The 27,657-nt window shown below is 40.0% G+C and overlaps 1 protein-coding gene across 2 annotated transcripts in view; it reads right to left on the bottom strand.

The window, feature by feature from the left end:
- Positions 1-19,298: 19,298 nt before the first annotated feature.
- Positions 19,299-27,657, bottom strand: part of Slco4c1 (solute carrier organic anion transporter family member 4C1) — a 49,130-nt gene continuing 40,771 nt past the window's right edge. For both annotated transcript variants that reach the window (XM_040752969.1, XM_040752970.1), the window contains exons 11-13: positions 25,896-25,960; positions 24,447-24,584; positions 19,299-22,097 (exon numbers count right to left, since the gene is read on the bottom strand). In XM_040752969.1, coding sequence (XP_040608903.1) covers positions 21,937-22,097; positions 24,447-24,584; positions 25,896-25,960 — 364 coding nt within the window. In that variant the 3' untranslated portion in view covers positions 19,299-21,936. The remainder of the gene's footprint in view (positions 22,098-24,446; positions 24,585-25,895; positions 25,961-27,657) is intronic.

Genomic DNA, 27,657 nt, shown 5'->3' with positions numbered 1-27,657 from the left:
AGAGAACAATATAACAACTTATACATTCATCAACTAAATAGTTTTCAATATATAAATCTAACAACACATACATTCATCAACTAAGCAGTTATTAATAGATACATCTATCTATGATGTGGCTGACAAAGACGATATGTCTCTGGAAAACTCCTGTCTTCAGTTAGATAATCACAGCCTGTCCCATCACCATTCTTTGAGGTTTCATGTATATGGATTGTGTATCTGCAATGTAGCTAATTATCCAAGTCATAAAATGAGGAAGATAAGGAAAGAAACAGGGGAAACAAAAAGGAGTGAACCTGTGTGCCATTCTGACTTAATTCATGACCCATTGGCAGTGAAGGGTATTGACGGCATTGGAATAGAACACAATGGCAATGTAATTTTCTTAATCTCCCGTATGATTTTCTTCTACACATTACATTTCCATCCCTCATTTCTTTTGTCTCATTTCATGTCTTCTACTATAGTGGCTTTAAATGCTTACTCCCCAATCTCTTATTGGCCCACATTCAAACCATTTACTGCAGGTAATTAGCTTCAGTGTTTCTGAGCCTCGTTATCCCAGTCTTCTCCATTCACAGCAGGTCTTTTATGACTACTATTCCGTGTTTCAGAATTTAAAAGCGTAAAAACAGGATCAATGTCTGTTGAGAATACTGTGGCTTATTTTTTCAGCCACTGGTAACTAATTACTCTGCTTTGTGTGCCTGATTAAAGCTACAAATCCATTGACAGATGGGCTGTTTAATTAAAAATATAATACAATAAGTCAGCCTAAAATTTAAGAAGGGCTCTTGTATCATTGAGTTCCTGAATCCAGACTCAAATACCAAGTGATCACAGGTTATAGTGAATAAAGCATGCTTAGACACATTTCTGAACCAATTAAACCAAGGCAAGGAATTTGTGTGACTCTGAGCCATAAGAGCTTTGATATTTTCCTCTGAGTGGCAATAGTGTAGAATGGCTTCTTTCTGATCGTAGTTATTTCTTCTTCTCATGTGGCATTTATTTCAGAAAACTTGTCAGTAGACATTGACTCTTTTTTTTAACTGTAGATTGAGAAGGGATACCCTTTTCAAAGCACCCAGTGCTATCTAACTGTGTAGGGAGGGCTCACCCCTGTCTGTGGTCCCCACCAGAAATCAGAGGTGAATATTCAGTACCTCTCACTCCTGTCCTGAAAATGTGAGAATTTAGTTTTCGTCTTGTCAAATTCAGGCAAATACAAATGTTCTAAGTTCTAACTCTACTTTAAAACAGCGGCACCTATGTTTCATCAGAGTTGAGTTCAGGTTTCCTTCTAGCCTCCCTTCCCTATCGCAATGGTTTTGCAGACAGTTTTCATTTCCCATTTAACTTTGTTAGCTTCTGCTCTGGCACTCCAATGACTGATAAAACTATAAAGCAAGAAACAAGTCTCCAAAACACCAAAGGATCCACTTGAAAGGTGGGGTACAGAGCTAAATAGAGAATTCTCAGTAGAGGAGGCTAAAATGGCCAAGAGACACTTAAGAAAGTGCTCAACATCCTTAGCCATCAGGGAAATGCAAATCAAAACAACTCTGAGACACCATCTTACTCCTGTCAGAATGGCTAGAATCAAAAACACCGAAGACAATTTATGCTGGAGAGGATGTGGAGAGAGAGGAACACTCCTCCACTGCTGGTGGGAATGCCGACTCATACAGCCTCTTTGGAAATCAGTATGGAGATTCCTCAGGAAAATGGGAATTAATCTACCACTAGACCCAGCAATTCCACTCTTAGGCATTTATCCAAATGAGGCAGGTTCATACAACAAGGGCATCTGCTCCACTATGTTCATAGCAGCATTGTTTGTAATGGCCAGAACCTGGAAGCAACCTAGATGCCCTCAACTGAAGTGTGGATAGAGAAAATGTGGTACATTTACACAATAGAGTATTACTCAGCAGAAAAAAAAAAATGGAATCTTGAAATTCGCAGGGAAATGGATAGCACTGGAAGAAACCATCCTGAGTGAGGTAACCCAGTCGCAAAAAGACAAACATGGTATGTACTCACTCATATATGGATTCTAGATATGGATCAGGATAGTGCCAGTCTGCACTTCCACAGATAGAGAGTCTGGGAAACAGGAAAGAACCTAAAAGATATGCATATATGCATAGTACCCAAGAGAAGAGGATGGATACAAGATCCTCTGAATGGATGGGGAACACGGCGAGGGGTGGGGGGGGAGTGGGACCTGGGAAGAATAGAGGGGGTAAAGAGGAAGGGAGTTGGTCATGGGGGAACAGGAAGTTGAGGGGGTGGGGGTAGAATAGGGGGAAGAGGGAATCATAGGATCGAAGACAGATCAGGCACCAGAGTGACCTCGAGTGATCTAAAGGTATAACATCAATTGGCAAGCTAAGCAATAGTGGAGGGACCACCTCGAATGCCCATTCCTGATAATGAACTTGATGTCTATAACCATCCGGGAGCCTTCATCCTGTGACTGATGGAAGCAGAGGCAAACACACAACTAAGCACTGAACTGAACCCAAGGAACCCAGTGACAGAGAGAGAGGAGTGATGAGCAAATTGGCAAAGAATGGGCTGGCAAAACCAGCAGAGACAGCTGATTTGAACAGAGGAGAGCTCTTGGACCCCAGAGCTACAGTGGGGAGGCCAGCATGGGACTGATCTGGACCCCCCAAATGTGAGTGTCAGTGAGAAGGCCTGGGCAACCTATGGGGCCCTGAGCTGTGGATCAGTGTCTATCCCTGGTATACAAACTGTCTTCAGGTGCCTATAGCACAAAGAGAGATGCTCTCTCAGCCTGGACTCTTAGGGGAGTGCCTTGACCCTACCAAGAGTAAAATAACAGACTCTAGATATCCCCTATGTGGAAGGATTTGGCAATAGGGTGGGAGGGGGGGGGAAGGGGAGTGTGGGAGGAGGGGAGGGAGAGGGAACTGGGATTGACATGTAAAACAAGCTATTTAAAATTAAAATAAAAAATGATAAAAAAAACTATAAAGCATATTGAAAACCATCAGTTTTGCTTCATAGCTTTTCTCAAGACTGGCTCTGGGTATCAGCAGGGAGTGGGGCAGCTGGAAACCAATAATTCAAGAAAATAAACACTTTGACTTCCAGTTTGTATCACCAAGTGATACGAATTTTACATTACTAAATTATCACATACTCAAGAAGTAAACAGTGTTTGAAAATAAACGTTGTGCCAAATAAGGACAGAAGTTCCCAGGAAAAACAGCCAACCACACATTGTCAAAGATTCTACAACGGTTTGAATGAGAGTGGTCTCCATTGGCTCAGATGTCCGAATACTTTATACCCAGTTAGTGGTACGAAGGATATCATTGGAAGTGAACTTTGAGTTTCAAAAGCCTTGTGCCATCCCCACTACACTCCCTGTTTCTTGTTTGCAGCTTAAGCTGTGAGCCCTCCCCTTGCTGCTCCAGGCACCACACCTGATCACTGCCATGCTTCCCCACAGTGACAGTCATGGACTATTATGCCTCTGGAAACTCAAGCCCAGATAGTCCTCCTTCTGTAAGTTACCTGGATTGTGGTGTTTTATCACAGCCACCTGAAAGATTAAGATGAATTCTATTAGGATCACCATGGAGAGTTAGAATGAACCCATCCAGAGCCAACTTATCTTGTGCTGTCTCTAGATTCCAGATCCCCCCTTCTGACCTAGCATCCTTGTGACCATCAGGCAAGCCTCCTTGGAATGCACCATCTTCACCGACCTCTAGCTTCCTCAACCCAAAGGCTGACACTGCCAGGTTCCACTTTCAATCTGCAGCAGAGGTTCTGCCAGTTTCCTGTAAACCACCTACTTGATGTTGTCACCGATATATTTTAAAATGCCTTGATTTGTGACTTCCTGTAGTTCTGTAACTATAAAGGCTTTACTAAACTGTTAAGTCATTGGAATGTGTTATATTTGCCTTATCTCTATCATTCCTAAATGTTTTCCTCAAATTGCTTCTTAACAATGCCTGTAAAATGATAGAGGAAATTTGCTTGCTATACATCTTTACATACGCCACTCAGTTTGTTCTACTGTGACATAGTACAACCCAATGCATATCAATGAAATAACTTAGAAACCCAATTCATCTATTAACCTTTTTTAAATTATAGCCATTAGATTATATTTGATAGTGATTTACAAAGTCCATTGTTTATGTAGTAGTGACTGTGGATGGAGTCTGAATACATTGCGAAGATGGATCCAGTAGGTAAAGTCACATTCCTCCAAGCCTGATGACCCGACTTTGGTCCCCAGAAACCACATGGTGGAGGGAAAAAACCAACTCCTAAATGTTGCGCGCGCGTACACACACACACACACACACACACACACACACACACACACACACACACACGATGCTAAATAAATGAATAAAATAATGGGGTAGTTAATAAGCTTAGAATGCAAAGGTAGGAAGCTGGCGTCAGCTAGGTCCTGCCACTGATTAAAATGGAGAAAGTAAGAAATGTAGGGTGCCATGGCAGGGACAGGGCTTGATGACGAGTTCCGCTCTGGCCAGCTGAGTTACCGATGCCTGGAATGTAATCGAATGGAGACGATGACGAAAGAGAAACAGAAGGAATCTTCACGTAGTCACGTGGGAAGCATGAACGCAAGAGGAAGAGTTTTCTATTGAAGCCAGAACCTTGCGCTCTTTACAGGGAAGAGGTGGAGAAGAGGAGAGATATGGAAGTGGACATAGCTCCACCTAACGCAGCTGGGGCTGTGCAATTCGTTTTGTGACCAAGCATTGCTTTGTAGCATTGCATTGTGTCGTCAGCAAGGCAGTCTTCCCCGTGCGTGCTCTGTTAACAGTTTGAGTGCTGTATCGCGAGTCCTGCTGAGCCTTGGCTCTCATTCCAGCCCTCACGATATTAAAGCAGGGGTACTGATATGAAGTTGGAGCCAGCCCGAGCTACAGAGTAAGACCCCATTTCAGAAAGAAAAGAAAAAGAAAAAATACTATATACTAATATTTTTAAAATATACGTAAACTGTCAAGATTATTTACTGATTGTTCAGACTTTTTTGTGTTTTTTAGGACTATATTTATCACTTAAAAATAAATTACAGAATAGTACCTAGCATCCACTGTTGGGGATTCTTAAAGACAAAAACCTGTAACAACAACAAAAAAAATATGTGCATTCTATTTCCAAACTAAAAAGAAATAAATCAAAATAATAAAAGCAGAATTTACAAAGTAAAAACTTCAAGTTACTGTCTGTTCTTTCCAATTATTTGCAAGGAGAAAATAATTCTGCTAAAATTAGATAAAAATGGCAATGTCTGTGAGAAACTGAAAAGTAAATTTTTTTATAAAAGGGACAGAACTATTCCATTTTGAACCGAAACAGAGGCAAGAATTGATCGTGCACAACTCCAGTCTTAGCACTAAAAGTGAAGCAATGGGAACAAGCGTTCAGGGTAAGTCCTGAGCTACACAGAGAGACTGTGATGCAAGGACAGACACTCTCCCAAAAGAGCCAAGCAGAAAGGACAGATCGAGGTTTAGAAAACAAAGTACCTTTACCACAGTAATAAGAACAATCCCGCCACCTGGTGGCCAAGATAAAAATTGCAAACACGAAGACAATTCAACGTTTTCCACTCTTGAAATGATCATATTTCCCATGATTAGTACCTCAAATTTCCTAGTAAAATATCGTTTCTGGGTTGCACAAATACATTTAATAATATCCATGTCTTAAGGTAGTTTGGGTTTAGTATTGATAGCTTGTGGGTCCAGCTCACAACTGCCTCCCAGAGTTCAGGTCAGAGACAACAGCATAATAAAGGGAACTTAGAAACTTCAGGGAAAGAACTCACACGCTTGCAGTTTCAGTCTTGTCTCCTTATTGTTCTGCTTTAGTTCTACCTTCCTGGTCCTAAATGTCTATAATTTCTTAATTCCAACTCCAGTTCCAACTCTCTGTTCCAGACTCAGTTCCAATTCATTCTCCTTCAAATTATTTTACCACCCTCCTCCTCTCCCTCCTCCTCCTCCTCCTTCATCTTCTGCATTTCCTACAGTGTTTACACTTTTACACTCTTATTTTTCCTGCATTCTTTATGCTCCTCATTCCTTATTATTCTGATGTTACAAATTCCCAAGCATACATACATACATACATTAGCAAATTGTTAGTTATAAAAAAAAACTACAAGGGAAACACTTGGTCAGCTAAATTGGTGACTGACAACAGCTGTGGGTTATAAAAGTCCAGCTTATCTCTTAAACGGGATAGCTACAAAGGTTACAGTGGGAAGAAACTAAACCAATGAGAGATGTAAGGGGGCATCAAACATACATGCATGCACTATTTTCCTTTTTTTTTTTTTTGGTTTTTAGAGACAGGGTTTCTCTGTATTGTTTTGGAAGCTGTCCTGGAACTAGCTCTGTAGACCAGGGTGGCCTCGAACTCACAGAGATCCGTCTGCCTCTGCCTCCCGAGTGCTGGGATTTAAGGTGTGCGCCAACACCGCCAGGCTACTATTTTCTATTTTTAAGGTTTAATAATAATATCTGGTCATGGTTAGTTGGTTTACAGCTTCTTTTTTTTTAATCCCCTGAATCTCAGGACCTAAACAAAAGTTTAGTCTACTCAATCTGCAATCTTACATCAAAAACTGGTACCAGAGTGCTAACTGCTATTTTGAGTCAGAGCAGGAGGTGTTGGTGAAGGAAGTTAGGAGCTATAGATCTCTTGAAGGACTGTGATGCAAGGACAGACACCTCCCTAGTTCCCTGTACATCCTCTTAAGAGCTTAAATCCCACCAGGCCAGATGCCTGCAACTTCACAAGTAAAGTCTGTGAAGATTCTGTTTATGATTTGTCCAGAAGGACACACGTCTGGCAAAGTTGCTCCATCAGTAAGGCTAATAGAGGACAGGCTAGACTGGACTATGAGAGCTAGTTTTATATAGCATAGAGAGACTATGACCTGACTATGACCAAATATATGTGCCCATAAGATTGAGATGTACTCATGGTATTACAAGTGCACATTACATGAAGATGTGTGGTAATGGGAGATGTCATCGTTGTTACTGCCCGAGTGAAGGCACAGATGAAAGCAGCACTTTTCAGACACAGCGACCCTGCCCGGCAGGGCTCCTCCACCTGAGAGCAATTTCTCTGGTGGGTTGACACCTGAACTGACAGTTGCCGTAAACTGTAATTACATCATGGCCCACAATTGCTCGTGATTTTACTACTTTGAAAAGTTGATATTACCATTTACTAGTGAAAAACCCTGGATTTTGTGGTCTGGATTCAAGTTCTAGCTTTGGGTCCCTGAGTTTTCATTGTCTTATCAAATGTGTAATATATTTATCATACTACATGTTTGGTGGATAAGCAATAACCAATAATTGAAGCAGAATACAAAGAGGAAACACTATGGGGACACTGTTTTAAAAGGGGACTGACGGGGTTCTTACCTTGAATCTGGCTGATGGGTCCCATCAGCTGAGAGGCAAACATCCAACACAGCTGCAACTTGCTGTGATGGTTGTCAGCACAGAGGTAAATGCCTTTCAAACACAGGCATTTTACATTAAGGTAGCAATGAGCCAGACCTTAGGCCTGATGTGACTGACCCTTCTCCCAGATATTTCCGGGTTGTACTGTGGTGATCTTCCCACATCCTTGTGCTCTAGAACCTTCTCTTACCAGTTGTAGTCATACCAGGAACAACCAGGAACCACCCTGTGGTCTTATTAACTATTGTTTGATTAAATATTTGAATAAAATTATAACTATCTATTAAAGAAATTTACAAAAATACTAGATGTACCTCTTTTGTTGTTGTTTTGTTTTTGTGTTATTTAGGGTTTTGTTGTTGTTGTTGTTGTTGTTGTTGTTGTTCAAGACAGGGTATCTCTGTATAGCATGGGCTGTTCCGGAACTCGCTCTATATACCGAGCTAGCCTCAAACTCACAGAGATCCACCTGAATTAAAGGCATGTGCCACCACTGCCTGACTTGGCTCTTGTTGAGTGAAGCCTTTTCCTTGCTAGCCGCTTTGGTTTTTCCCCACCAATCGCCTGGGCTCTGTCATGTTGTAGTCCCCAAATAACACACAAGACGCTGTATTAATTATGAAGCTGTTGGCCTTGCTTGTTTCTTACTGGCTAGCTCTGACTTAAGTATTTACCCCATAATTGTTAATCTAAGTATTTCTCTTACCGGAGAAAAGGGTCCGGATTTCTTACCCCTGTGGCAGCTACATGATGACTCCTGTGTTTCTCTTTCCCAGACTCCTATTCGACTCCTAGTCCCACCTATCTTGCTTCCCTATTGGCCAACAGAGCTTTATTGACATATACACAGGACTTCCCCATCAGGTGGTTTGATTCCTCAGCTACACCCTAGTTTGCGGATGTTTCTTAGTTTGTCCTCCAGTTCCTTGTCCTCTTAACCCTGGCTTAGAATCTAGATTAAAATCTTTAGTGATACATCAACCTGGCTTCAAACCGGCTCACCCTTTAATTCTTTTCTGATTCATAGCCCATGAATCCAGTGTTGATCTGAGTGGAGACCCCTGAAAAGAACACTTCATGCTGCCCTGGGTGACAGTGTGAAATTTTTTTACATGGAGAGATAACTACCTCATTTTCACCAGAATTATCTGTTCTCAACTAAATTTTGTTGAAAGTGTCTTTGTGGGCAGTATCATCCAAAAGGCTTTTAATTTTCTGACCCATAAATCACTTATCAAAGAGAACAATTGCCCAACAGTGGTGGTACAAGTTTTTAATCCCAGCAGTCAGGAGGCAAAGGTAGGAGGATTTCTATTAGTTTGAGGCCAACATGGTCTGCAGAGAGAGTTCCAGGACAGCCAGGGGTTCACAGACAACCCCTGTTTCAAACTCCCCCTCCCCTGAAAAATACTGAATAATTATCAGAATGTTACTTGCTGTGCCCAAGTCACAAAGATCCCCAGAGACCACCAGGAAGACAGACCCACAAAACTGCAAAAGCAAACTTTTATTGATTGCTTATCCAACCATGACAGGGACCCCCATCTACCAAACTGAAGCAGCAGCCTCCAGAGGGAGTGAAGTTCCCTTCCTACTGCTAGGTTTTAAAGAAAAAAGTTACAAGATTACATCAGTAGGTATAGGTTGGCTTCTGATTGACTGACATTTGGGAACAATCAGGAGAATTTCTCAAAGTCATATTTTGACATGAAATATCTGTGTACTAATTATTTTCATTGGCCAATACTGAGAGGGAATGTTCTGTGGTTTCTATGGCTTTGTCTTGTTACTTGCAAGTGGCCTGTTGTTCATAGACACCTGTAGTTTTCAGAACTATATCCTAGAGACTACAGGGGAGGTTTGGTCTCCTCTGAAGTTTCTCTTGTGGTCAAGTAGTTCCCAGGAACCAAGTAGCTAGGAGGCTGGGGGGGCTGCTTCTGGAGTTTCTTTATGTTCAGTTTTGGCCCTAGGCTCCAGGAGGCCAGGGAATCTGGAGTTTCCTTGTGTCAGAGGCCTACGTGTCTTTTCTGCAGCCCGTCATAGCTACTAAAGCAGGGGGCTGAGTGAGGGTCTGGTCCCTTTGTTTGTAAATTATTAAAAGTAAAGCCTTTCAGTTTAGTTACCCCTTTCATCACTTACTTATATAAAAGGAAAGCCAAGCAGAGGACAGGAGGGGCTGGGAAAGCATATTCAGACAATGTGATGTGGAGATTTAGTTTCCCTTTCCACACGAAGATGTTGGCTTTGCTGCCCAATAGCAAAGAGAACAGCCAGAGAACCTTACAGCCCTCATCCAGGACATTGCTATGTTCTGCACCTTGTGAACCGTGCAGAAGCAGGGCTGCAGAACACGTGGCAGAACCCTTTAGGGTGGCCAGCGCCTTCCGCATCCATGGCACGACCCTGCCAGATCTCTCCCATTGGCACTCTCTCACATTGTCATCAACATATGATTCCATGTGCTCCGCTCCACCATTCTCGTGGCTCTCCGTGAAACATCCTGTAGCGTTATAACCATATCGTGACAGAAGTGGCTTATCAAACGCAGAAAACAAAAGCAATTTACCAAGTGGCATCTTCTAATGATTTTGTTACTTCCAAAAGAAGAATTGGGGGGGGGGTGATATTTAACTGTGGGGACACCAGACCTTGGGCAGAGACCCACTTCCCCATCAGCCTGGGAGTAGGCAGCTGTAAGACAATGTTTACTAAAAACATGTTTACTAAAAACAATACAATGCCCAGGGCAATAAGTTCCTGAAAAGGGCTGGCCCACTGGAACCACCCTGACCTCCACCTTTTCCAAAGACTAACCGCCTCTTCTGACACACCCAAGTCAGTCTCTGGTGTCAGAGCAGAACCAGCCAGGGGTAAGGAGGGAGCAGAAGGTTTTCTGGAGGGAGCCTTTCTTGGGAAGTTTTCTTGAGCCTTTTTGGGGCCTGCTTAAAGTTTTCTTTACATCGTTGACTGGTCTCTGTGTCATCAATCCTGACACCCTCACCACATTCTCGGACACAGGCTGTGCAGCGGGCACGACATTAACAACAATGATCCATTGTCCTACATTTATTTCCCAGCTTCCAGACACCCATGCTCCCATCCCACTCATCCCCAACGAGCATCTGTATTTCAATATGAAACCCGTTAGAGCCACAAACCTCAGAAATTGCTCCAATACATCTTACATTTTGCTTTCCAATTCCTGTTTTAGTTCTCTCAAATTTAAAAGTTAGATCCCAACCTCTTCTGGTCTCTGTGAGCCCACGAGCATGTGCACATACACGCACACACACATACACACACACACACACACACACACACACACACACATACACACACACACACACAGAAATTTAGCAGAAATGAAATTGTGCTTGTCCACATTCATAACTAGTATGAGCTGCATACAGACTAAGGACTGTGGATTGCACACACTATAGTACAGCATGGGCCATTTTTATAGAGCTCTGGCTTAGGAAGGAAAACATGCTTCCGACATTAATCTTGTGTCATTTAGTGAACAGAATACCTTGTCTTTGGCTTTTGTTTGTTTGGAGAAAGGGTCTTATGTAGCCTAACAATTGTCGTGACACCGAAAACAACCTTGAGCATCTGGCGCTCCTGCCTCCTCCCCTTGAGCACCGTGATGTGGTTTAGGTGTGCACTATCAGGGACAGTTTCATGTATCTTCTCTGGAGAAAGGGCTAGTTGTAAGCTTTGCTTGCCTTTTCGTTTGTGTATTTGTCTTTCCACTTCTGAATCCTGAGAGATCCTTATGTATCCTGGATACAGTTCTCAGAACTGATACAAGACTAGCAAATATTCTCTCCTATCCTTTAGGATGTTTCTTCGTTTTCTTGATTATAATATTTGCAATGTCAAAGTGACTCAAATATATGCAAAGTATATATACAGATATACATACATATATATATTCATAGTCAGGGAGCTTTTGTTATGGTTAAGAAACCATTATCTAATCCCAAAATATGAAGGTTTACTCTTTTATTTCCCTCTAAATGCTTTAAAAACATTTTTGTCTGACCTACAATATACATAAGATACAATTTATATGCTAGGAGATATTGATCCAATGACTTTGTTTTATGTATGGATAATTATCATTTGTACATGTGAAAATAAATTGAGAAAATATAGTCTTAGATTCTTCGTTGTGTGGTGGTGAATTTACTTTGTCGACTGACCTAGATAGGTATCACCAAGAGACACACCTTTGAGTAACACCCCCCACCTCCCCCACCTCCTCCCCCCCTCCTCCCCACATTGTTCCCTGAGAACGTTCACTGAAAAACCATGCTGAATGTGAACAACAGCATTCCATTTAGCTGGTCCTAGGCTGAATAAAAAGAAGAAACTAAGCTTGCTATCAGTTTTCTTCTGCTTCTCAGCTGGCAATGTGGCCAACCACTTCATGAATCCATCCTTGAGATGTCACTGCCATCTCCTCCAACCAAAACGCAAAATATATCCATCAAAAACAAGGGGTAGAAATGGTCCCTGTGAGCAATGGAGGCTTTCTCAATCAGAGGCTTAACTCAGGAGACCGGATTTCAGAAGTTCATGGTCACACCGAACTTGCCCTACGCAGCGCTGAGTTCTTGTCTCATGAATTCAAAGAATGAATTTCACAGCCCATGGGAAGGGTGTGAGCTTAGACAGGAATGCTGTACAGGTTCATAGGTGGGACACTGAGATAAAGACAGAGTATTTGTGCAGCAGGAGTGGATGTCCAGCGTGGGTACCAACAAGCTGCTAGTGTGGGGCTTTTCTTAGAATGTATACAAGAAACTAGATTGTGGTACAGAAAGAGCTGGTCAGTCCAGTTGCCCCACCAAAAAGGTATCCTTGAATCTTCAAGAATCTTTTCATGGCTACATTGAGACTTTAGTACACACCTGAGTCTCTAGGAGAATGTTTATGGAATGTCCTGCCTCCGTCTAGGGCAGAACAGAAACCAGGGTGTGAGTCACTATCTCTGGTCAGAAACTTTCTGGTATTCCTGGCCAAAGGCAAAACACAGACCAGCTAGGAGGATTTTTTTTTCTTTTCTATCTGACCTGCTTCTATCTAATTCTCACCACTTCTTTCTTAAGTGGTTTTGTCAGGTATTTTATCTGAAAAATAAGGAAGGAAGCCAGCCAATGTATCACGCGAATAACTTTTCTTAGCTCTTCACATTTGTGTGTGTGTGTGTCTGTTAGTCTGAATTGTGACCATTTTCTGTCTTTCTTTCCTTTTTCTTATAATAAGAGTAAACAAATTCTTTCAGTCTTTCGTAAAACATTTGGTTCATATATTGGCCAAACATAGATTGCATGAGTGTTTTGTTTCCTCTCAGTGTAGTTTCCTGCCCTTCTTCTGTCCTCAGCCATTTCTGTTATGATAATTCAATTAGTTGTATTGTTTCCTTCTGTGTGTGTTGAGTGAATTTCTGTTTACTGATTTTAAATGTTTGTCTTTCAATAGCATTAATATGAATGTGTCTAGTTAAGATTTTTTGTTGTTGTTGTTCATCAAGAACTTTTTTTTTTTCCTTTTTTCCGAGACAGGGTTTCACTGTATTGTTTTGGAGGCTGTCCTGAAACTCGCTCTGTAGACCAGGCTGGCCTCGAATTTACAGAGATCCTCCTGCCTCTGCCTCCCGAGTGCTGGGATTAAAGGCGTGTGCCACCAACGCCCAGCCTCATCAAGAGCTTGATGGTCTTCTTGCTTATGTCTAAGTTTTCCAATACATTTGGGAAGTTTTTCCAACCAGTTTTCTTGGTTTGCTATTGCTGTCGTTTGATTTATTTTTTTTACTTATATATGTATTTATTTATTTTTTACTATTTATGGCTTGATTAAAACCATGGCTCCATTTATTCTAGGCTAGCCTAAAGCAAGAAAATTGTCAATATATCTTCAAACTCCTGATCCTTTCCCCTCCTCCTCCACAGCACTGGAATTTCATATATGCATCACAATGACCAGTTTATGTAGTACTGGGAATTGAACTCAAGCCCTCATACATGCAAAGCAAGCTGTCTGTCAACTATCCAAGCCTCTGATGTTTCCTTAGATATTTTGCTGCCCCTTCTCTCTGTGACAGCTATTGTCTTACATATTAGCATGCTTGAAAGTATCACACATTTCCTGAGGCTTTTACTTTTTTGTTTTTGTTTTTGTTTTTGTTTTTTCGAGACAGGGTTTCTCTGTGGCTTTGGAGGCTGTCCTGGAACTCACTTGGTAGTCCAGGCTGGTCTCGAACTCACAGATATCCGCCTGCCTCTGCCTCCCGAGTGCTGGGATTAAAGGCGTGTGCCACCAACGCCCGGCATGAGGCTTTTACTTTTTAAAAAATAATTTATTTATTCTTTTAAATTTCATTTCACATTGCAACCTCAGTTCTTCCTGCCTTCTACTGGATTCCTGGATCAGATCTACTGGATAAACCAGGGGCAGGGGGATGGTAAGGGGGAGGAGGGGGGATGAAAATATAAGGGAACAGGAGAGTCAGGGGGGAGGGATGCAGTTGAAGAGCATTGAAAGTGTTGTCTTAATAGAACCAGTAGGGGTTAGGGCGAAACCTGGTACTAGGGAAATTTCCAAGAATCTACAAGAATGGCCCCAGGTAAGACTCCTAGAAACAGTGGAGAGGATGCCCGAACTGGGCTCCCCCTGTACTCAGATTGGTGAATACTCAACTATCATCATAGAGCCTTCATCTAGTAATTGATGGAACCCGACATAGAGGTCTGCAACCAAGGAGGAGGCTTTTACTTTTATTACACTTTTCATTTTGTAACTTCCGTACTGGATGTTTTCATTCATAATGCTTCAACCTCCTTGATGACTTACATCTTCTACTGCTTTTAATCTGATACTGACACTCCCAAGAGAATGCCTCATTTAAGCTATAATAATGTTTTTCTTTTTGTTATCCATGGCCATGCCATTTTATTTAATGCCCATTCATTTTGGTTAAACAATGAAAATCCCAGAATCTAACTTGTGGTCTAGATTCTTGCCATCATCCATCCTATGATGGATAATCATGAGTGAGTGGGACTTATCAGTCACTGATATTCTCCCATTGATCTACCGGTCACTTAATTTCCTTAGTTATTGCTAGCAACAATCAAACAGGAAGCAAAATGGAAAAAAATTAGTCCCTTCCCTCTTTCTGTCCTATAACTGCCACGGCTTAAACTCAGGCTGCAGACTGTGGGTTTTTTTCCTCTAGACACTTCCCCTCTATAGGTTCTCCCAGACTGTAGCCCTTGAGTCAGACAGGGCTTGTTTCTTTGTATAACTTTCCTTCCCACTCACAGTACACACTTCAATACCAAAATTTCCTTTTGTTCACTTAAAAATTTTGTAATTCAATGGTGCCTCAGTAGTGGATTTTCATAAAACATTTTGCACATATCCCTTCATCCAATTCTTTAAAAAATGGTATTTTCCAGTTACTGGAGCACATTTATGTGAGCTATGTTGAATACTAAGCCTCCTCTACCACAGTTTCTATTGATTCCTTTCCCAAGTGTAAGTGGGTAATGATTTTGTACAGTTCTTGTTGATGTAGACATTTTGTTAACATAAATATATTGTAGAGGAGCTTGAATTGATTTTTCCCCCTGATGGAGTCCAGATTTCCCTGTTAAGTTTTTTGCTAGGCTGTTAGTATTATGTTTCTACCACTGCTGCAACCTCAGGCTAGCTGCAAGATTGGTCATTGAGATTCCTGATAACTGGAATACCTAGGGCTCTATCTCATCTACTCCAAATCAAGTCAGATCCCCTCTCCCCCCCACAAAAACTGCTTATATTCACTCTCCATCCACACACATTTTACTTTGATGGTAAAAGAAGTGGAGCTTACAAAGTCTAAACACACAGAGATTCACATTTTTCTTATTCAAACTTGAGGGGGGGGAGAGGAAGGGAGGAGAGATACGGAGACGGTGAATATATTTCTAACCTTATTATATGGCCTTGTTTGGTTTCCAGCATGTTAGTGTTTAGGCATTTGTACTGTCCTGCCCTTGGGGTTCTGACAGGAGACGCCCTCATCTGCAGCCACTAAGAGCACCACCTGTGCACAATCACTATGTTCCTTTTTAAAAGGTCCCTGACGACCTCCCATCCCTTTCTTTTTCTCTGTCTCTCTGTCTGTTCCTCTCACCCTCTCTCTCCTCTCTTTATGTCTCCCTCTCTTCTGTTGCTCCTGTTCCCAGAGGTCAGTCTCCCCCCGTCCCCTTTCCCTTCTTACAATCCTTTTCCCTTAATTAAAAAAATAAAACCCTTTCACTTGAACTCTGTTGCATGGTGTTTCTCTCTTGAGTCACTTATTTTAAATTAAAACACAGGATGCTGATATATTTGCTCTTATCACTTTGCCCAGCTTTGTGGTACAACCAAAATTCTGTCAGTAAGTCAATTAAATAAATGGGAAATTGCTGAAAGAAGAAAAAGGAGATTTATTCTGTGTGGTTGTACTGAATAGAAGGGCAAAAAGGCTTGATGGCTTCCATGTGACTATCTTTAAATAGCGAACTTAAGAGTTGTGAATAGCGGAACTGTCCCAATGAAGGTATGCTACTGCCCAGCCTGTCACCATTGCCTGAGCTCCAGTAAGCAAGGTCTGTGTTCTAAATCTTTCCCCAGGATAAGCAGGTATAGGGCTGCCCCAGAGACCTCAGCCTTTTCCCTTTCCCAGGAGATACCTAGGGAATTAACAATTTCTTGGAGTCGATTTTTTAATTAGTCTAATTAGCAATGAGAGGACTGTTGGTGTTTCTTTGGAATATTTCCATTACTTCCAGAACAGTTACAAGGACATAATCAAATCTTAAGCACTGGCAAGGATCGTTGGGTATGGATGCCTAGACCTGTCATCTTAGCTCTCTAGAGCTGAGGTAGGACTAAGAGCAATCTTTCTGGTTTGGGTTGTGAAAATGAACAAGGGGGGGTGCATGGATCAAGAAATGTGCATAGTCTCTAGGGAACAAGAATATTGGCTTCCAAAAATAGCCTGTAGACAGCAAACCCTTAAAGAGCCATTTTCCTCTTAGAAATCAGTCCTTGACACTTGTAGTCCATAGCAACTACCCTTGCTATGACAGTGAGAACACTTGCATATCTATGGTAGTGGGAAGGGAGCACGCCTAGACTCCCCCTACCAGTTCCTCTCCATGAATCTGGGTGAAGGGCATTTTGGGAGAGGGCCTAGCTCATTATGGGTGTTTCTATCCCTGGGCTGATCATACTGGCTTTTATAGGAAAGGAAGCTGAGCAAGCCAGGGGTAGCAAGCATTTAAGCAGCATTTGGCCATGGCTTCTGCATCAGCTCCTGACTCCACGTTCCTGCTCTGTCTGACTTCTTCTCCCAACTCTCTTCAATGATGAACTACGTTGGAGAAGCATACACTGAATAAATCTTTTCTTCCTGTCTTAAGTGCTTCTATTGGCATGAAAAGATCCCATGACCTCCGGAACTCCTATGAAGGAAAGCATTTAATTGGGAGGCTTACAGTTTCAGAGGTTTAGTCCATTATTTTCATGGTGGAAACTGTGGTGGCATGCAGGCAGGCATGATGCTGGGGACAGCTGAGGGCCCTACATCTTGACTTTCATGCAACAGGAAGTGGTCTGTCTCACTGGGCATGGCTTGAATATATACAAGACCTCCAAGACTGGCTCCTCAGTGACACACTTCCTTCCACAAGACCATACCTACTCTAACAAGAGCACACCTCCTCTCTCTATGGGGACCATTTCTTTTCAAACTACCATACTCTCCACATTGCTTCGGTCTGGCCATAGCATTTCATCACAGAAATAGTAACCCTAGCTAAGACAGACTATATCAAACCACGTCATGGTAAGGAGTTTTGCACAAGTCCCCCAAGCATAGTAAAGTCAGACATCATCTTTGATCAGGTGACTTTGCTTGAGGCTCTCTGTTTCCTTCTCTCCTTTTAGTTCTCCCAAGGCTGTTCCTCTGGCTATCTTTCTGCCTTCTTTACTTTAATCGTTTCTCGTAATGAGGCTTCTCTCCCTTTGGGGCTCCACTATGCTGCCACTGGCATGATGGGTCCCTTCTAATGTTCTTCCATCTCAAAGCTCAACCACACAACCACCTATGGTCAAGATTTTATCTTTTACAATAAAGATCATTCTGGGATTATAGGCTGGGGAACAGAACCTTCTTCTAATGGATAATGGAAGCAGAGGAAGACTCCCACAGCTAAACACTCAAGGAACCCAGTGACAGAGAGAGAGGAGTGATGAGCATAGGGGTCAAGACTGGGTTGGGTTAACCTCCAAAAACAGCTGACCTGACAAGGGTTAGCTCTTGAACCCCAGACTGATGGCTGGGAATCCAGCATGGGGCTTATCAAGACCCCCTGAATGCGGGTGCCAGTGAGGAGGCCTAGGCAATCTATGGGGCCTCAGGTAGTAGATTAGTATTTATCTGTGGCATACAAATGGACTTTAGGTGCCCATACCACAGTGAGAGATGAACTCTCAACCTGGACTCTTGGGGGAGGGTCTAGGCCCTGCCCTGGATGAAATGACAGACTATGGACCTCCCATGGAGGGCCTCACCCTCCCTGGGGAAATGAGGGGATATTGGGGGGAGGGGTTGGTGGGAGGGCGTGAGAGGGAGAGGGACCTGGGATTGACATGTGAAGCAACCTTGATTCTAATTTAAATTTAAAAATAAAAATAGATAAATAAATAAGTAAAGATCATTCTGAAGGGAATTGGTCTTATATTTCTTTTCCCTTTTCCTGTTCTTTTTTTCTTTTTTGCATGCTTTGGACTGAATTGCTTTGCTATACCTGCCTTTTACCTTAATTGATTTTTTTCATATAATATGTTCTGATCATGCTTTTCCCCCTCCTTCAACTTCTCCCCAGAGTCTCTACACATCCCTACCCACCCAAATTCACACTCTGTCTTTCTCTCAGAAAAAAAAAATCCAAGTAACTAAAAAAGAAACAGGACCACAAATAATCAGAAAACCAAATATCCAATTTTTTTAATAAGATTGTGCATGATTATCATCCTCGATCGTCACTCACATGTGATGGGGAAGTCCAGTGTATATGTCAATAAAGCACTGTTGGCCAATAGGGAAGTAAGATAGGTGGGACTATGAGTCCAAGAAGACTCTGGGTAGGAGAAACACCGGGAGTCAAGATGCAGCTGCGATAGGGATAAGAAGTCCGGAACTATTCTCTGGTAAGAGAAATACTCAGATTAACAATTATGGGGTAAATACTTAAGTTAGAACTAGCCAGTATAAATCAAGCAAGGCCAACAGCTTCATAATTAATACAGCGTCTTGTGTATTATTTGGAGACTACAACGCAGCAGAGCCCAGGCAGCTGGTGGGGAAAAACCAAAGCAGCTGGCAAGGAAAAGGCTTCACTCAACACACATGGGATTTAGAATCACTGTGGGGACAAATATCTGGTCGTTAACGGAGGTGGGAGGCTCTGCCTTAAATGTGGGTGGTACCACTTCAGGGGCTACGGTCTTAGACTGAAGAAAAAGAAAACATGTTGAGCACAAGCCTCCACTTCTCTCTGTGTCCTGACACGATGTCATGTGACCAGCAGCTTCATGTCCCTGACATGATAGCCTATAGTCTCACGCTATGAGACAAGGTGCATCATTTCTTCCCAAAGTCACTCTAGTCAGGTTTAGTCAGGTGTTTTGCCACAGCAATGCAAAAGCCGACATAATCAAATACTTACAACACTGTAACACAAATATTGTGTTTAATGAAAATTACATGTAGGAATTATTTACAGAGCTGCTTTCAACAAAGAAAATAGGTCTATATTTTATGTATATCTTCTTCCAATGTACATATCAACGTCAAAGGTATACAATTTTCTCATGTGTATGAATTATATTTCTGTTTTCTGCAGTTAAGAAAATTAAAATATGACAAATTGTAAGATATAGTACAAAATTACAGCAGGTCCACCTGCAATTTATTTTAAAATAATTATAAGCTGTGACCAACACATATTATGAACATGTACTCTAAAAGCAGCATACTGACATACAATCTGCATGAATTTACAGTAGAAAACAATGAAGATTACAGTAGTGTATTTACCAAAATTATTGGTTCCCTTTAGCCATTTCCATTTGAAGTTTGTTTAAAAAATATAAAAGAAATACTTCAAAACCGAGTTCACTGAAGACAATGTCAGTTTGATGAACACTAATCATTATGGATGCCAACTGTTTATTTACCTGTTTGCTAGACATTTAGGACATTATTTTCTTCTCCCTAAGTTAAGGCCATATACTCACCTGTTTGTATGAATCGTCTGTTTTCTTTCTTGTCCTCATTTCATATTTCCATCACTGAAACTTCTCAAGAATGCCATTATATTACAGTTTTCCCACTGGATTCCATGCTTCCACACACAGGATGTACAAAGTCTAACGTCTAATACCCTTGGCCATAATGGAGGCAGTATTTATAACATGCCTGGGTGATGGGGATGAATATTCTCTCCTGAGGTATCATGTGCATTTCCCATCTTTCTTGTATTGTCCCTTTAGTTGACAGAAGTGTCTTCTCCCCAAATATCTGGGTTTTGGTTGTACTGTTTAATTTAATTTTTTGGTACATGAATGTTCCTGAGTTAAGCAGGTCTAGCCCTCTGTTTCCTGAGATTGCATTTACTAGTCAAGGCGCTTGCGAGTCTAACTCCTAGCTCATCACTGCTTCTTGAATTTAAACCTCTAAGTGCTATCAGGTTCTGAGGTCCTTGACCCTACCCAGATTACCACCAGACTTAGCATCATAAATTCTGTGAATTCTAATGGCCCTGGCTCCTACTTTCTTCCAGGTCTTTTCTCTGGGCTCATGTTGTCCTGATGGGGAATCTGATATATGACGTTTATAAAGAACAAAGGGGAGTGAAGGGTGCTGGCTGGCAGGGGAACCTGATACCAAAGCTTACTAAGCAGAAGCTTTGATTTGCAAAAACAACTCAAATATAACGAGCCTTAGTTCTTAGTTTTCAGTACCAAGTATCAGATTTAGACTTTGCATTCCACAGAATCCTTAGCCTTCCGGTGCTTTTCTTATTTAGAAATAGTATCCACAATAGTGAGTTAGTTTTGCTGACACTAAATAATCTCTTCACTATTTTAAGTAAATTTGTAAGGAACCCACACCAATGGACTTTAGTTCCTCCGATGTCAGGCATATGAACTACTTATGCTTCCAGTAGATGCCTTATAAAATTTAAAACTTTAACTAAATAAATATCCGATGCTTGTTAAATGAAACTCTGCTTAGGTTACTCTAAGTAATGTGCTAAGTGATTAGTCTGGAAAATAAAATTTGAAGTATTCAATACATAAGCATTTGTCAACAATGCATTGTGACAGCTTTTCAGGTCTACATGGCACTTTTCATTACTGGAACTGGTTCTTTCCTCTGAATATGTAATTAAATAATACTATGACAGAATCATACGTTTTAGTGTTAAAAGTCAATATTAACAAATAACCTCCTAGAAGTTTTATTTTAAGTTGAAAATATGTATAGTCAATGCTAATATTTCTAAGGCCATAAGGGTACTGACACACAAAGAAGATAACTATCCTACATTCTATCAGTTCAGTTATTTACTATGAAAAAAATGGCAGAAAGGGAGATAGAATATAAAAACAGATTACAATGTAAAGCTGCCTTGAATTTCATGTGTTTTAAATAACTGATCCCCAAATCCATCACATAAACCTGATTAGCTTAAATTTTTATGCTGTAAACGTCTCAAATAAATTGAAATTATCGGCAATGAAAATTGAAGTGTAACTAGTTATAGAAAGAATTTGAAAATGTCAATGTGAGCCAGTGGTGGTGACATACCCTTGTAACCCCAATACTTGAAATGTAGTGCCAGTTGGATCAGGGATCAAATGTCATCCTTGGCTACCTGAGTTCCTGGGCAGCTGGGGGTATGTGAGGTCTTACAAAAAGCAAAACAAAAACTGATGTTCTAATTTGTGTTTGTGCACCTTTGTGTTTTCACTGTCATTTTTTAGTTACTTGTTGTTGGCCACTGTTGTTGTCATGCATTGGTGATTTCATAGCTAGACAATGGAAGTCAATAAGAATCTGTGTGGTTTGCGACTTTTGGTGAACTTTAAAGATATAGGCCTCGAATTTTTGTTTGTTTGTTTTGCTTTGCTTTGCTTGTTTGTTTGCATTGTAAAAAAAAAGGCACTTGTACATAGACAACACACACCCTCAATCGTAGAACATGGATTTGTAAGCTATGGTCTACATGGACTAAACAATGGTGACTTGGCACGGTTTGTTCTTACAGACAGGAGCCAGTTTTCCAAAGCAATCTCTTTTCCTTTTTCATCCTTCATTTTCTACTTTGTTGAGATCCTCTTCTATCGAAATAGTAGACACAACGACATTCTGACTTTGAAACGATACCTCTGTGCCTGGCGGTGGTGGTTTATAGAGGACAATCGCAAGTCCATTGAAGAACATGGTGATGACTTTACAAGTAACACCTACATAGAAGACAAGCAGACAGACAAGCCTTTGGACCATGACCGATGAATGAAAAACAGTTTCCACTGAGTGATTCTTCACACTTCCTACTTTAAAGTGAATAATTATAAGGAATAAAAATTCTATATTTTCAAATTTTAGGCCACAAGAGGGGCTAAGTGTGGCAGCACACAGCTGTAATCACGACACTTAGGAAGCAGAAGCAAGTGTTTCACATCTGAGGCCAGCCAGGGCTTCACAAGGAATTTCTGGGCAGCTTAAAACAGAGCAAGACGCCTCTCAAATCAACAATACTAATAATTTAGTATTTTTACTATAAATAAGTAAAGACACAAATTACAAAATTAATGCTGTGTGTTATGTAGGCGTCAGTAAATTCTTTACCCAACTTTGTTTTTGTTTTTGAGAAGCTATTTTGCTATGTGGCCCAGAATAACATCAAACTCATGATCATGTGATGACGCGAACTGGAATTATACACGTGTACCACCACCACACCCAGGCTCTGTGCTCTCTTTCTGACTTTGTGAACACACACCATATTCAAGGGGAAAAAAAGCAATCAATAGTTAATAATAAAATGAAATCTCTCACCATCCTTAGACTTGAATAAAGTAAAGAAATTTCATATCAGAAATGGGAAGTAATATTAAAAATAAGAAGGCTGCCGAATTCCTAGGAGAAGATCTGATATGGACATGTCACATTTAATGCTTACCAAAATTTGCTCTGCCATATCAGCTAAAACGCTGATCTATTCAGATATATCACATAAGTTTTGACTTGATGTCAAATACTTCCTTCATCTGACCCAGCTACAAAAAGATCAATTAGTTTCCACCATAAGATTCAGCATTACCAAGTGTCAGTATTGAAAATGATCTCACAGTGTAGTTTTTCCAATAGTTGAATTCCTATTTGTTAATTATGTCTATCTACTCTAAAACATCTGAAAATTGGGAATTCTCCTTGATCTATCTAAGCCTTATCATTTGTCAAAAGCCCTGACATAGTCAATTGTCTCAATGCCTGGTTGTTTATTTGTGTATGAGACTTTAAATTAAATTTAAATGTAATTCATATAATTACAATACTTCTCTTTATCCCCTCTAGACCCTCCCATACACTCCTTCTTGTTCTTGTTTAAATTAATAGCTTTTTTCATCAATTGTTATTATATGCATATACATAAATATTCCTAAATATAACCTGCCTGATCTGTATAATGTTACCTGTATGCATGATTTCAAGGCTGAGGCCTTGGTATTTGATAACCATTTGGTGGCTCTTCGCATCCTTAGATGCTTGCAGTTCTTCACGTAGGCCAGAAATCTAACAAGAAGCTAAACATTTGTCCTTATACCCACTGTTAAGTGTAGTCTTCACCCCTCATCAAGGAAATGTTAAGAACGAGTAGCATAAAAAGAATTTTGAGTAGTAGGTAAAACTGATGAGATTAATTTTATCCAAATTAGTTAGCATTTTCTCTCATTGTGAGTTTACATATTTATTACTTATTTATTCAGTAGATATTGTGCTTCTGCAATTATGAATTCAGGTAGTATACTCTGGTCTATATAGAGACTAAAAAGTGTATCTTGATTTACATTAAAATGGTAGTGATGAAAACCAAATGACACTTGTATATTTGACATCTCTCTCTCTGTGTGTGTGTGTGTGTGTGTGTGTGTGTGTAAGAGACAGTGTCTCATTCTCAGTGCAAGCTGGCCTGAAACTCATTATGCAGCCTAGGTTAGACTCAAATTCACACCTATCATCTGGACTGAGCTTCCCATGTTCCGGGATCACAGTTGCGGCCACCATGTCCAACTAAGAGATCTCTATATTAAAATATTGCAGTGTCTTACATTAATAATAAATGTTTAACTGTCAAATTGTTACATATAGGATATATACTATACCTATTAATCTTACCTTGAATTTATAATTTAACCTGGAACGTATAGACGACCATCAACCAAATGAATTAAAGATCATGGTAAAAGCTATGGATGGCAAAATACCTCTTGCAGCTGCAGGAAATTCTCCTACTACAGTTTCCAGAGCCCAAACACTTAGAGGAAAATAATTCCTCAGGGTTTTTCCAAATTCTCTTTTTATCTTTTGTGTATACTTTCCCAAACTTTAAGAGAAATTGTTCTAAAAAAGCACATAACGTGCAATATACAGAAAGTGAAAATTTTATTCTTTTATTTCTGATATCAGGTTTGGTAACTGCTTTCAGCCTCAGAAATGCAAGATTTCCCAACAGAATGTCCACAGCATAATAGCAAAACTAGACTGTAGATCGCTCATATTTTTCGCATTAGTCCTAGATGTCAACTTACTTATGGCTACCAGCATATGGGCCATCCTGATGTTATCATAAATCCAGCAAGCTCCTTTTATCCCACATTCATTGACATCCCACAGAACACATGTGCTGTCTATTGTGACACCAAATATAATTGGCCCAGGTATTGTACCTAGAGGAATTAAAGGCAAAATGAAAACAGGCAAAGATTATAGCTTATAACCATAGGTTTTAATATATATAGCTAAACATACATTTATATAATGTCAATTGTCCTCACTTTGTCCAAATGCACATTAGCCAATTCATTCATATATCAAAGGTATGTAAAAAATGTCAAATGTTTTAAATAACTACATGCAATAATATATTTCTAACCAATACAAAAAAAAGTACTTTAATAGAAACCATAAGCACTAGGGCCAGTGAGAGGCTCAGTGAGTAAGGGCACTTGACTCTAGGTCTGCAATCTTGGATCCTGAGACCCATGTAGTAGAGAGAAAGAGACCCTACTCCTGAAAGCTGTCCCCTGTCCTCCACATGTAGTTCGCTTGTGGTCTCCCACACATGCACACACATACACTAAAATTGGGTTAACACAGAAAAATATTTTATTTTGATTTTATCTGATAGAAAACTATAAATAGTACTAAGGTACCATGTAAAGTTTGAGAACCTGCAAAATCACTAAATTCACTCAAATACAGTTATATCCACAAATACATTATGTGTAACAACAGCTTTCAAAAACCCATTTCCCTAGCTTTTCAAAATATTAGTTTAGTGAATACTTTAGTTTACCCCTTTCATAATGTAACAAATGAATCCCTCTTTGAAATTGGCTATGTCAGATTTAGAAAATAAAAATAAAACTTTTGGTGCAATAGAAGGCTGATAAACTACTATACTCCTTGTCTTTACATTTTGTGCTTATTCATACACACACTAATGTGGGCATGTGTGTATAATGTATCATGAAGGTGTGCATGAGTGAACATCTCCATATACAGGCACATGGTGGAGAGTTTCTGACACGCACACTCACACATACCAGGAAGCAATGGACGTCCACGTGGAAGTCTGTATATTCCACATTAGTGTTTCAACCAAATGGAGACTAAAAGTACTAATATAATCATCCATACTGAATGTGCTCAGTTGTTAAATAAAAGGTAGTGAGAAAAGAAATTATATGCTGAGATCCACAACTGAAATTCATAATACAAATGAACTGGATATTCCCATGAGTCTATATTCCCATGGGATTGGAAACAACAGAAAGGAAGTCAGACAGGTGAGGTGAAAAGCCACTGTATTCTGGTGTCATGTAAGCAGTGCTATATCATAAATGTTGGAAAACAGCTTCCATCAATGACTACTATGCTTCCTTCATCTTTCGTCGTTTGCTTGATGTGTAACATATCCAAATGGGCCAGTAACACTAATGAACCAAAACATATACTAAAGTTTTTACATAACATACCTATCAACCGCAGTAGCATGAACTGTACTCCCAATGCTAAAGACCGCTGACTGTGATTGACACACCTATAAAGATATTTAAAACAAGTGAGGAAAAAAGTCAGGGCATATATTAATCATAATCACACTTTCACATGAACATCAGTTTAGCATTTCTACTCAAGTAAATATTGTTCATAATAAAATATTTGTAAAATCTTACAAAGAAATTATTCTGGGATTACATAAGAAAAATAATACTTGTAGGAAATAATACAGAAAAGTCACTAGCCTCTTAGAGTTTCAACAAAGTTAAAGTAAGAAAAAAAATTCCGGGGCAGTGATGGCAAATGCCTTTAAAACCCAGCACTAGAAAGGCAGATCTCTGAGTTCAATACTAGCCTGGCCTACAGAGTGAGGTCTAGGACAGCCAGAGATACACAAAGAAACCCTGTCTCGAAAATTATAAAAACAGAAAAAGCATTCAATTGCAAAGTTTATGCTTCATAAAACTTCTAAACAGATTAGGCACAAAGGGATGTACTTCAGCAAAATAAAAGTCACAATGAAAAAATCATGGGTAACATAGTCAATGCTCTGAGCTTAGAAGCAGGATAGGATGCCCACTCTCACAGTGTTCAAATTCTGTACAGATGAAAGTAGGTAACAAATACAAAGAAAATACCTACAAATTGGAAAGGAAGAAACTGCCTCTATTTTTAGATGGAGTAAGGTCTCCATGAAAAGAACTATTTGTATGAATAAATAGAGCTTATAAATTTGAGGATACCAAATCAACATTACCAATTAGTTACATTTCTACATACTATGAAATATAAAAGAAACTAAGAAAAAATCCCACTTACAATAAAATCAAAAAGTAATTAAATACTTGGGATTAAATAAATGGGAAAAAGTCTTGTACATCAAAAAATGTGAAAAGATGTTGGGAGACATAAAAAGAGACATTGTAATGTTCACAAATCAAAATAATGTTGTCTATATCCCATACTCTCTAAGGCAATTAGAATAAAATCCCCATCAAAATGATAATGAAATTGTTCACAAAAAAATAGAAAACACAATCTTAAAATCATATGGAAAAGATCCAGCAAAGTTATCCCAATTTTGGTCAATAAGAACAAAATTAGAGGTATATTACCAGATTTCAAGCTACAATAACAAAGCTATAATAATAAAAGGTCTGAGTCTGTCATAAAAATGTACACAGAGATCAATGGAACAAAACACATATGCATCTGCAGCTGACAGGGACATCAAGGACACATATCCTGGATGTTCAGAAAATTGTATAGTCTATATTCATACACAAAAGAATGCAATTTGACCCTTATCTCAAACTGCATGCAAAATGCATTCAAATTGACTAAAGACTAAACATAAAATGAGGTCTATCCTCCCAAAAGCAAAAACAGAAAGTTCTCTACATTCTTTTAGGCAATGACACTTTTGGCTACCATATCACAATATAAGCAACCAAAGCCTATAGAGGCAAATGGGACTGTGTTTTGCAATCCCTCTACAGATCCAAGGAAGCAAAGTGAAGAAACAGAGCACAGGAAAGAACCGGCAAATGGGGTATCTGAGAAGCTTTTTTTTTTTTTTTTTTTTTTTTTTTGGTTTTTCCAGACAAGGTGTCTCTGTATTGTTTTGGAGGCTGTGCTGGAACTTGGTCTGTAGATCAGGCTGTCCTCCAACTCAGAGATCCGCCTGCCTCTGCCTCCTGAGTGCTGGGATTAAAGGCATGTACCACCAATGCCCGG

The sequence above is a fragment of the Mesocricetus auratus genome, unplaced genomic scaffold (assembly GCF_017639785.1).
Source record: "Mesocricetus auratus isolate SY011 unplaced genomic scaffold, BCM_Maur_2.0 Super-Scaffold_100010, whole genome shotgun sequence".
NCBI classification, from domain to species: domain Eukaryota; kingdom Metazoa; phylum Chordata; class Mammalia; order Rodentia; family Cricetidae; genus Mesocricetus; species Mesocricetus auratus.
The sequence above is the reverse complement of the archived record's forward strand: the minus strand, read 5'-3'. Positions and strand labels throughout refer to the sequence as shown.